The sequence below is a fragment of the Pelobates fuscus genome, chromosome 1, assembly GCF_036172605.1.
Source record: "Pelobates fuscus isolate aPelFus1 chromosome 1, aPelFus1.pri, whole genome shotgun sequence".
NCBI lineage: Eukaryota > Metazoa > Chordata > Amphibia > Anura > Pelobatidae > Pelobates > Pelobates fuscus.
The window spans coordinates 57,906,250-57,918,822 of NC_086317.1; the positions used below are offsets into that span (position 1 = coordinate 57,906,250).

The window sequence follows — 12,573 nt, forward strand, 5'->3', positions numbered from 1 at the left end:
AGCTGATTTTTTAAAGTTCACTGTGAAGCCCAGGGATGACATGAGATCCGTGGTGTAGCGTGTGTCGTATTAGTCTGAGTCTGTCTGAGCAGAACAGTAGGAGGTCGTCCAGGTATATAATGCAGCGAATGCCTTGAGCTCGAAGATGTGAGACCACAGGTTTCAGCAGTTTGGTGAAGCACCATGGGGCCAAACTGAGGCCGAAGGGGAGGCACGTGAATTGCCAAGGACCGCCTTGCCAGTGGAAACGAAGGTATTGTCTGCAAGATTGGTGGACGGGTACAGAGAGATATGCGTCCTTGAGGTCCAGTCTCGTGAACCAATCCTTGTCTTGTAAGAGGTCTCTTAGAAGATGTATGCCTTCCATCTTGAACTGGTTGTAAGCAACGTATTGGTTGAGTTGTCGTAGGTTTATGACAGGTCGTAGATCGCCTGTTTTCTTCTTTACTAAGAAGATGTTGCTGAAGAAACCTCGAGGGTCGGAGGCGGGTTCGATCGCGCCTTTCGAGTATAGGGTTTGTAGTTCGTCGTTGATGAGAGAGGTGTCTATTCTTGAGCTGATGGGACGTGGTAGTTCCATCTGTCGAGGTTGGTCTACGAACTCTATGACGTAGCCTTGTACTGTCTGTAGGATCCATGCGTCCGTGGAGATGGAGGTCCATTCCTGGAAGAAAAGAGATATGCGACCTGCTGTATGCATTGGAAGGGAAACATGGGTGAAATGGTTGCTTACCTGAGGAGAAACGTGCTCTGCCTCGAGTGCGTGGTCCGCGACCTCTGTCTGCGCCTCGAGTGTAGGAAGATGGGCGGTATCCCATCTCTTGGTAAAAGGGTTGGGTCTCGTAGATCGGGGGCCTGAGGGCCAGAAACGGCTGGCAGCATGGCCCCTTTGGCGGCCAGCCCGTCCAAAAACACCCCTGGAGGGGTTTTGTCTAAAGACTCTTCGCATTGATGTCTGAGCCTTGTTCAAGGATGTGTAGACGTTAACATGTCTGCTCAATTCTTTAAGGAAAGGTTCTCCAAAGAGTTTGCCCTGTGCCATAGGACCTAGTTCTTTGGTGCCCAACTCCACCAACTTCCCGTCAATGCGGAGAAGTGCTGCTTTGCGTCGCTCAGATGATAAGGCGACATTGGCATTACCCACAAAACAGAAGCACCTTTGTGCCCATTCCCACACATCATGTGCCCATTCGTGCACCATAGTAGCGTCGAATTGATCGGCTTTGGCTAGGGCATCGTCGGCCAAATACATAATTCTGGATAGTGGTCCCACTGAATCCAGAAGTTTATCCTGTACCCCTCTAAACCCTTTCTCCACTCCTTTGCGTGGGTCACGACCACCTCGTGACATAAAGGTGGTCATAACCTGGTCGAATTCTGGAGTGTCCGCAACGTGGTCAGGTAGAAAAGGTTGTGGACATTCCGACCTCAAGCGGTTGCGGACTGTCTTGTCCATGGACTTTCGTAACCAGAGGTGCATAAACCTCGCTAAGTGGTCAGGTGGTGTCCAGTCGCTTGAGCGTGGGTGTCTTATTTTTCGTGGGTCAAAAAGTTTTTGTCCCAGTGGGTCGAATATGGTGTCTTCGTCTTCCTGCGGGGTTTCCACGTTGTCTGGTTCTTGGGGTTCTCCCATGAACGTGTGTTGTGGAAAGAAGGATTGTGATCCTGAGTCTGAGCCCCAAGCATCCTCGTTGGAATCTGACTCATACGCTTGCCATTCATCTAGGATGGCCATGGATTTAGCGTGAGATTCTTCTTCTTCCGAAGAGTACTCGTGTTGCGGGTTCGGGGTGGTGGCTGTAGCGCGTTTAGTGCATTTAGCAGGGTTTTTGCCTTTGTTAGGGTTTTGGTGACCCTTTTCGCCTTTCCAATGGCGTTTGCCCGTGAGGGTTTCTGGGCTCTTGCGTGATTCTGGTTTATACCAGTTATAGAGGGGGGTACGTTGCCTAGCATTTTCTCTGGCAAAAAAATAATTTATTCTTACCTCTCTGATATCGAATCGTGAAAAATTGTAAACTATCCAAAATGTAAAAATGATTTTCTTCCCTACTCCATCATGTTCCTTCTTCTGGCCATCTCTGCTCACCAGTAGCTGACATTATACATATGCTTTCAGTTTGGCTACTGTGTTCTTAAATTTGAAATTAATTAATTTAAAAAAAAAATAATAATTTAGAATTCAGTTGAATTCTCACTTTAGTAAATTACCATAATTTTTTCCATCCTTGATCCCCTTTACTCCCTTCTTTTCCCCCATAAAGAACACTGCATTATCCACTTTCTTCAAGAAATTCCATAAGCTGCTACATGTGAAAACAACCAATAAGAATAGGCTAGCGTTTAATTTTTTTTTACCTAAAATAAATATTTTTTTTATATTTGAGAATTGTGAAGGTTGTTCTAATAGCAGGCTACTCCCTAAGAAACAGATCCACTTTGTGTTTGAGAATAGAAAGAAGACAAATGTGGTTGAGCATCATTTAAACTGCCACTCTTCCAGATTAATTAATATTTTGCTATGCCCCTTTGGCTTCCAATACATAGGTTGCACCAAATATATATTAGAAACCCACATTTCAGAACACTCTGGGGACATCAGAAGAGGACTTCGATCTTATGATCTCTCCAAACATTTGCCCCAGTACATGAAAAAAAGCCCACAGCTTTTTATGAGGATTGCCTTAACTGGGAGGAAAAAACTGGATACAAATTAAGCCAAACAAATATAGACAGTGAAATGGACAGTGAAACAAATTGTTGATTTTGCACTTCATACTTTTGTCACTATCAAAGCACATGTTTTTTTTATTCTGGTGTAAGGGCCATTCCTGGTAATGCAAGATACTGAGGATATTAACATTTGGACCAATTAATTTTGCATTGTGAGGCTTATAGGAGAGTGAGGGCAGATCAAATGTATTAAAGGTTGATACTTGTCTATATCTCAAACACTGGCTTGAGTTCTTTTCTTTAATTAAGTTGTATTGATTAATACTGTGGTTACTGGTGGTTTGTTCAAATAAAAGGAGAATTTCAGCAGGGCAGCACACTCTCAAAATAGGAAAATACAACTTACTTGGCCATCATACCTCATTGCTAGTATTCTAGGAAATGGGGGGCGAGTTATTCACTAAACACATTGCTGTATAATTGAAGATTATGCTAGCGCTAGTGTACTTATAATCTTAATTTTAATAATGACAGGAGGCGAGTATTTTGCATTACTCTCTTTACTAAACTCCACAGCAGTAAAGAAAGTGAAACAGTTAAACCAATCAAAATGCAAACAGGGAGTATATTGTCCCAGTGAACAGGCTCCTCCCCCTCTTTCGGAAGCGACATCGGAACAGGGAAGAAGGTTTGCGATAAAGTCTGTAACGAACATCAGTAGTGGTATCTAACGGGAATGATGAACTTCTTGGCTTGAGTAGAAACAGGCACCAACGGGTGAAACGTCCGATAGGGTCTTTGGTCTTTATATGAGGAACCGTAATCCTATGGTTATGGTCATTAGATGTTCCAAATTTTTACGAAATTAAACTGAAAAGAGAATATGAGAAGGTTAGGCACCGGTCTTGAAACTGTTTGTAGTCATGACAGTGATCCATCGGACAACATTGCGCTAGTATAATTTGCGTATTCAGTGTATAATCTACTAGTAGTTAAATAGGCTGATGATAACAGAGGGCACATTATGCCTAACATATTAGTTCAAGGAGACAGGAGAAGAAACAGGAAATGGAAAGATGTAGACAACATATGAATAGAGTAGTTCCCCTCCTCTCCGGGTGGGAAAATACTCGCCTCCTGTCAAATCTTCAATTTTATCACATGACAGGAGGCTTCCTATTTTGCATTTTTAACGCTGTAGGATAAGAGACATAGATGCACCGGAGTTCGGTCGGAAAAGAAGGTGCGAAATGTAGACTCTCTAGACCAATCTGCGGAGCGTAGGATATCCGTTAGGGAGGCACCCGCCATGAAGGCTGAGGATGCTGCTGCTCCGCGTACAGAGTGGGCTCCGAACGTAGTGTCAACGCCGGCTAGCGATAGTAGCCAGCGAACCCATCTCGCTAAGGTGGTGGTAGTGATGGGGACATGTGGTCTAACATATGATACTAGGAGTTGACCTGATGGTGTAGACCAGAGTGGTATGGTAGTTTCCACGTATTGTTGTAGAGTGGAGACGACGCAGAGTTGTGGATCTGTGGGGAAGAAAGGATAAAACACAGATGTGGAGTCCGTCTTAGTGCGACGAGATATCCGGAATGTAACTCCTTCTGGGGAGATTGAGAAAGCGTCTATGTCCAGTGCTCAAATGTCTGACACCCTGCGGAAGGAGACCAGGCAAAGCAAGATTGTGAGTTTTGCTGATAGTTGACAGAGGGAGAGTCTGTCGTTAGTTGGCCAGTCTCTCACGAATCGGAGGATTACATCGACGTCCCAGAATTGAGAATATTTCGGCCCTGGGGGGTGTTGTAATCGAATGCCTCTAAGGAGTCGACATACAAGTAGGTCCTTACCAACCGGGCCGCTGAAATAGCTGAACGGATTACATTAAGTGATCTGTAAGACCGGCCTAATGAGAATAGGTGGGATAGGAAGTTCAAGATGGTTGAAATAGAGGCCGTAAATGGATCGAAGTTCCGTTCCAAACACCAAGTGGACCAGGAATTCCAAGCAGATAGGTAGCATCTTCTGGTTCCGGGGGCCCATGAGTCCCATAGTAGTTCCTTAGCAGTCTGCGATAGTTCGCCGACTTGCCAGGAGCCCCTGAAAGCGTCCAAGCCACCAGATGGAGGCGATTGTCTAGGATGAGTGGATGAGGGTTGCCTTTTGGATCTGTGAGAATGTACTGATGATGAGGTAGTAGGAGAGGATCGTTGCATGATAGAGCTAGGAGATCTGGGAACCATGGTTGTCCCCTCCATAGTGGAGTGATGAGTACTAGCGAGGTTTGCTGGTTCTTCAGGTAGTGTATGGTCCTCGCTATCATGGCGAAAGGAGGGAAGGCGTAGGCTCCCGTGATCGGCCATGGTTGTAGGAATGCGTCTACTGCTGCACTCTCCGGGTCCGGTAGCCAGTTGAAGTATAATTTCGTTTGTCTGTTGTTGCGGGACGCAAATTGGTCCAGGTGGAGTGGTCCTAGGCGTTCCGCAATGTGGTTGAAGATTTGTGGATCCAGTTTCCAGTCGCTGGTGTCCCGCCAGTGGCGTGAGAACCAATCCGCTGTGAGGTTTGTCTCTCCTGGGAGGTATTCCGCTGTGAGGGAGATGATGCGGGGTAGGCAGAAGTCGAAGATTTCTTTCGTTATTTCCGACAGGAGACGGGAGCGGGCTCCGCCTAGGCGGTTGATGTAGCGGACTGCGGCGATGTTGTCCATCCGGAGGAGGATGCAGCAATCCGACTTGTCCTTTGCTAGGCTTCGGATAGCGAAAGACCCGGCTAGGAGTTCTAGGCAGTTTATATGTAAGTTGAGCTCTTGGGATGTCCAGGCGCCTCCTGTGGATATATTTTCGCTCGTCGCGCCCCATCCCCAGAGGCTGGCGTCTGATTCCAATATCATGTCGGGAGCCTTTCCGAAGATGGCTCGGCCGTTCCATGCCTCCATGCTGTCCAGCCACCATCTGAGTTCGTCTCTGACTTCCTCTGTCATCGGGACCGGCTGATCGTATGAGGTGTTTTCCCTGAGGAAGGAAGCTTTGAGGCGTTGCATCGCCCTGTAGTGAAGTGGACCGGGGAATATAGCTTGAATGGAAGCAGAGAGAAGTCCCACAATGCGTGCGAGGGCGCGGAGTGGAATGGTGTGGCAGCGGATGGCCCTGCGTAATTCCTTGCGAATGGCTGAGATTTTTGCTGTTTGTAGCCGTAGAGTGCTGGAGGTGGAATCTATCTCGAATCCCAGAAATTGGACTGTTTGTGATGGGGAGATAGCTGATTTTTTAAAGTTCACTGTGAAGCCCAGGGATGACATGAGATCCGTGGTGTAGCGTGTGTCGTATTAGTCTGAGTCTGTCTGAGCAGAACAGTAGGAGGTCGTCCAGGTATATAATGCAGCGAATGCCTTGAGCTCGAAGATGTGAGACCACAGGTTTCAGCAGTTTGGTGAAGCACCATGGGGCCAAACTGAGGCCGAAGGGGAGGCACGTGAATTGCCAAGGACCGCCTTGCCAGTGGAAACGAAGGTATTGTCTGCAAGATTGGTGGACGGGTACAGAGAGATATGCGTCCTTGAGGTCCAGTCTCGTGAACCAATCCTTGTCTTGTAAGAGGTCTCTTAGAAGATGTATGCCTTCCATCTTGAACTGGTTGTAAGCAACGTATTGGTTGAGTTGTCGTAGGTTTATGACAGGTCGTAGATCGCCTGTTTTCTTCTTTACTAAGAAGATGTTGCTGAAGAAACCTCGAGGGTCGGAGGCGGGTTCGATCGCGCCTTTCGAGTATAGGGTTTGTAGTTCGTCGTTGATGAGAGAGGTGTCTATTCTTGAGCTGATGGGACGTGGTAGTTCCATCTGTCGAGGTTGGTCTACGAACTCTATGACGTAGCCTTGTACTGTCTGTAGGATCCATGCGTCCGTGGAGATGGAGGTCCATTCCTGGAAGAAAAGAGATATGCGACCTGCTGTATGCATTGGAAGGGAAACATGGGTGAAATGGTTGCTTACCTGAGGAGAAACGTGCTCTGCCTCGAGTGCGTGGTCCGCGACCTCTGTCTGCGCCTCGAGTGTAGGAAGATGGGCGGTATCCCATCTCTTGGTAAAAGGGTTGGGTCTCGTAGATCGGGGGCCTGAGGGCCAGAAACGGCTGGCAGCATGGCCCCTTTGGCGGCCAGCCCGTCCAAAAACACCCCTGGAGGGGTTTTGTCTAAAGACTCTTCGCATTGATGTCTGAGCCTTGTTCAAGGATGTGTAGACGTTAACATGTCTGCTCAATTCTTTAAGGAAAGGTTCTCCAAAGAGTTTGCCCTGTGCCATAGGACCTAGTTCTTTGGTGCCCAACTCCACCAACTTCCCGTCAATGCGGAGAAGTGCTGCTTTGCGTCGCTCAGATGATAAGGCGACATTGGCATTACCCACAAAACAGAAGCACCTTTGTGCCCATTCCCACACATCATGTGCCCATTCGTGCACCATAGTAGCGTCGAATTGATCGGCTTTGGCTAGGGCATCGTCGGCCAAATACATAATTCTGGATAGTGGTCCCACTGAATCCAGAAGTTTATCCTGTACCCCTCTAAACCCTTTCTCCACTCCTTTGCGTGGGTCACGACCACCTCGTGACATAAAGGTGGTCATAACCTGGTCGAATTCTGGAGTGTCCGCAACGTGGTCAGGTAGAAAAGGTTGTGGACATTCCGACCTCAAGCAGGTGCGGACTGTCTTGTCCATGGACTTTCGTAACCAGAGGTGCATAAACCTCGCTAAGTGGTCAGGTGGTGTCCAGTCGCTTGAGCGTGGGTGTCTTATTTTTCGTGGGTCAAAAAGTTTTTGTCCCAGTGGGTCGAATATGGTGTCTTCGTCTTCCTGCGGGGTTTCCACGTTGTCTGGTTCTTGGGGTTCTCCCATGAACGTGTGTTGTGGAAAGAAGGATTGTGATCCTGAGTCTGAGCCCCAAGCATCCTCGTTGGAATCTGACTCATACGCTTGCCATTCATCTAGGATGGCCATGGATTTAGCGTGAGATTCTTCTTCTTCCGAAGAGTACTCGTGTTGCGGGTTCGGGGTGGTGGCTGTAGCGCGTTTAGTGCATTTAGCAGGGTTTTTGCCTTTGTTAGGGTTTTGGTGACCCTTTTCGCCTTTCCAATGGCGTTTGCCCGTGAGGGTTTCTGGGCTCTTGCGTGATTCTGGTTTATCAGAATCTGAGTCATGGCGGGATGGGTGGGTTTTTGATGGTTTCCTCTTGTCAGGACCAGAGGCCATCATTTTGGAGAGAACTTTCTCCATGGAGGCGGATACGGCCTCGTTTACCATGTTTTGGAGCTCTGTTGTCTGAGAGGTCTCCATAATGCCTGAATATGTGTTTGGCACAGGGCGTATGATAGAGGTCAGTATGCTGTATTAGACAGTAATAAGCTGTTTTAGTATCGTTATGCGGACCCCAGCAGGGTGCAATAACATGTTTTTGTTGTACAGAGTACAAATTACCCCAGCAGGGTTTATAAAAGGTATGATAATGGTTTGAGGAGAAAACCAAATAACCCCAGCAGGGTTGTAAATATATTATACCTAAGCAGGGTATGTAGTAGTATGTATGAGAAGGTTATACCTTCAGCAGGGTCTGTGACCAAGGAGAACTGTGGCAAAATCACCCCAGCATGGTATATAGAGCCAATGGTAATAATAATAAATAGCCCCAGCAGGGCAGGATACAAAACCACTAGTTCGGATTTTTGTTCTGGGCCTCACCCAGGGTTGTAGAGGTGGCCACAAAGCGACCTCTTTAGCAGCACAGTTTAAGGGCAACACCCCAAGCAGGCACAGGTTAACACCTTATGTGCCTTTAACAGCTTTTAAGCTTTTATAACTGACCTCTGTGGAGAATTTCGGTAGATTTCCATCCAGTGTATGTCCCTCGCGGCACTGGCGGCACTGGCGGCACTGGCAGCACTTTCAAGATGGCGTCCGTAATCTTGCGAGATTTTGCGGGATTAAAGATGGCTGCCGCGAGTGTAGCCGCGGCTGGCGCCGAGCCGCGGCAAAATGAGTGAGAGGGAGCCGGCAGGGGCGGCAAAGCAGTGGCAAAGTCTGAGGGACCTGCCAAAACTCGGGGACCGCCCGAGGGCGGAAAAAACGAGCGGGAAAAACGGTGAAACGGAGCGAGGCAGTCAAAACAGTCCCAGAAAAGGAGGGAAAGGTAGTTAAAGTAAAAATACATGGAACACAAGTAGAGAAAGTAATAATAAATAAAGATAATAATAAGAAAAGTATATAAGCAAATGTAAGCAAATGTATGAGTAATTATAAATGACAAAACTTATGTATTATGAAGTAATAAGGGAAGAGCCAAAAACTCTGACCTGTCTGCGATGGAATTTTGTGAATAAGCTTCTCAAATGTAAACTTAGCCAGCGATAAAGCTCTGTTGTTGTGTATTATCAGCTGGTGTTTGTGCTGCTAGAAGTACCTCCCACCCAGAAAAAAGGTAGTGACTTTAATAGGTTTCGTTTCCTCGAAGTCAGTCTGTGGTTTAATAGATTTTAATGTTTGTGTCTTTTTTTTGGCACTCCACAGAGGTAATTAACTTAATAATTTTCCCATGGCGGGTCTGAGTCAGAGAGAAAGAGAAGGAAGCAGGCAATTGTTACAGCTCCTGGCGACCCCTGATCTTCAATCACTAGCAGGGACTGTCACCAAAAACAGAAACCAGGCTTTCAGCCGAACAGGTAAGAGGCAGAGCCAAAGATACACGCAACGCACACAGAGAATACAAAGGTACCTTGACCATGTTCAAGCTCATCAAATATACAAGGTTACTGTGGAGGTATCAAAATCTTTTGGCTGAAATGCATACATTTTTATTTTCTTTACATAAAATTTTGAATTCTCATTGCATTACCTTGAATTGTCTATCGCGGTTAAGGGATATGTGAAATTAACTTTCTCTATCCCCCTCCCTCCCTTTCTCTTTTTGTCTTCCTGAATTGCACTGTATTCACAGCAATGTAAACAATATGATGATTTTTATTTTCTTTACATAAAATTTAGAATTCTCATTGCATTACCTTGAATTGTCTATCGCGGTTAAGCGATATGTGAAATAAACTTTCTCTATCTTCCTCTTTTCCTGTATCCCCCTCCCTCCCCTTCTCTTTTTGTCTTCCTGAATTGCACTGTATTCACAGCAATGTAAACAATATGATGATTTTTATTTTAGCATCTCAGAGTGCAGGTAACTCACTGACTTCCTATAGTATAGTAAATCTATTTTTCTTGAGATGTCCTAAAAGAAGCCTTTTTCTGAAGATTTATGCCTGGCAGTTATAAATACATATCATTTTTAGCTTAAGTGGTATTTCTTAAATTTTACAGTAAGATGAAAATAAAGGGCATTAACCTGCAGGAAAACCGCTGACACAGAACAAAAGTTTAAAATTTCAAAATTCATATTTATATATTTTTTTAAACTGTATTTTTTTATTTATTGTATTTCCTTTGTAAACAAATGGCTATATTGCAAAACTTTAGGGCTTTTGCTTACTAGTACCCATTTACATCTAAGGATGCTACACGTGTCACGTTTTCATTCTTTTACAGCCAGCGATAACAAGGTGGTTTATATTGGTATATTTCATGGTACATAGACTAGAGTAGCAAAATGGATTGTGTTGGGTATGGTTTATATACTACTGTCTCAGACATGAATTTTTGACAAGCAGTGACAGTGGGGAAGGTGTGGACATGGAGGAGTGAAGAGCACCAGACCTCTGTCTTCCTTACAGAAATGAATGTCAGCCCCTTAGGAGATTTGGGTTGAACACCAACTTCCCATGTAGGATTAAAGGACCACTCTAGGCACCCAGACCACTTCAGCTTAATTAAGTGGTCTGGGTGCCAGGTCCTTCTAGGGTTAACCCATTTTTTCATAAACATAGCAGTTTCAGAGAAACTGCTATGTTTGTGAATGGGTTAAGCCTTCCCCTATTTCCTCTAGTGGCTGTCTCACTGACAGCCGCTAGAGGCGCTTGCGTGATTCTCACTGTGAAAATCACAGTGAGAGCACGTAAGCGTCCATAGGAAAGCATTATGAATGCTTTCCTATGTGACCGGCTGAATGCGCGCGCAGCTCTTGCCGCGCGTGCGCATTCAGCCGACGGGGAGGAGAAGAGGAGGATCGGAGGAGGAGAGCTCTCCGCCTACCGCTGGAAAAAGGTAAGTTTTTACCCCTTTCCCCTTTCCAGAGCCCGGCGGGAGGGGGACCCTGAGGGTGGGGGCACCCTCAGGGCACTCTAGTGCCAGGAAAACAAGTATGTTTTCCTGGCACTAGAGTGGTCCTTTAACCTTAATAAATGCTAGACAGTACCACTAAAATCAGAAGTTTAGCAAGGTACAAATAGCAATGACAAGTTTGGAAAGTGCAGAGATTAAAAAAAAAAAAAAAAAAAATACTTTTAATTTATACTCAAACCAAAACAAACTGTGTCTTGTGTATTCCCATCACACTTCATAATAACAGAATAAAACGTGAGTGAGGATGTAGAGTAAAGTAAAAGGAAATGTCTAATTCTAATTGCTAGCTGCCCAGAGAATTGTCTTGGACCATGCTTTAGTAATTGGTCCCAGCTTAGAGAATATGAAGTATGTTATCAGATGTTAGTTGGAGACTGCCCTGACTACCGATAAGTTATAGTCAGGGCAAGTGAAAAACAATTTTGTGCCCTAGGCAAAACCAGCTACTTGCACCCCTTTACCCAAAACAAAAATTGCCAAATTTGTGTGTCTTTTTCTTCCTCCAGTTGGTTTGTGTGTATCTTGCTCTCACAAATCATTTGTGTGTCTCTTTTTCCCCTTCCCAGACCCTCTGTATGTATTTTTCTCCCCAACATCTTTGTTTCTCTTCGTCCACACCACGCCCTCTGTATGTCTCTTTGTCCCCCACAACCCCTCTGTGTGTCTCCTTGTCCCGTCAGTCCCTCTGTTTGCCTCTTTGTCCCCTCCAGCCCTCTTTGTGTCTCTTGGCCCCCCTCAGCCCTTTGTTTCTTTTTGGTCTCCCCCCCCCCCCCATCGCTTTGTGCTCTCCCACCTGTCCCTTTATGGTCTCTCATCCCCCCTGTCACCTTATGGTCTAAGTCCCCCTTCCCTTTATGGTCTTTTCCCCCTGTCCCTATATGATCATATATCAACTGTCTCGAAATCCTGCACCTTGTACACTACACCTGATTTATGTGTTATGTCTGAACTTTGGATGCAATGTATGGATTGAAACCAGTCAAAAGGAAAACAAAGTGGTAGGGGCACATGCTACACAATGCATATAGTGGGAGTACATGACTTTAACATTCTTCAGTAAGTAGGAAGTATGATTATGTAAGTCAAATCTTGCAATCGCTTCAATTAAGCATAACAGGTCGATGGACAAACAATCAGCCACTTGTGACCCATATACCACAGGGAACCTTGGTAGATCAATAACTTAACAGACATTGCCATGGAGAATCCACAGGATTCCAAACTGAGAACTCATTCCCTAAGTTTAAACATCTCCTGATCAGGCAATAAAATGATGTAAGTCTTTATACAGCTTACATTGATATCATAAAAGTATACTTCCCCAGCTCATCTCCCTCCTGTGTAGCATGGCCAAGCCACTGTCCACAGTGGAGGAACTTCTATTTGCTCTCCCCAGTCTGACAGGAAGCTGTTTGGTCCTCCTTGCAAGCACTTCTTTTCAGACTGGGTAGCAGTCCGTGGCTCAGCCAAGCTACTTGCAGTGACCGCCAGAAGGGGAGAGATGTGCTGTGCACTCCCCTACTGCTTGTCACCCGGAAACTGCTCCCCCTGAGTCAGTGCGCCGTAGACTGCTGCCTAATCAGCCTAGCGGTCACAGTGACCCTGTTTGTAGTCTGACATAATGTGT

General features: G+C 45.8%; 1 protein-coding gene across 1 annotated transcript in view; it reads left to right on the top strand.

The window, feature by feature from the left end:
- Positions 1-9,154: 9,154 nt before the first annotated feature.
- The window catches only part of LOC134582463 (uncharacterized), a 33,183-nt gene continuing 29,764 nt past the window's right edge, over positions 9,155-12,573 (top strand). The window contains exon 1 of the mRNA XM_063439365.1: positions 9,155-9,382. Within this exon, the coding sequence (XP_063295435.1) occupies positions 9,256-9,382 (127 nt within the window). The 5' untranslated portion in view covers positions 9,155-9,255. The remainder of the gene's footprint in view (positions 9,383-12,573) is intronic.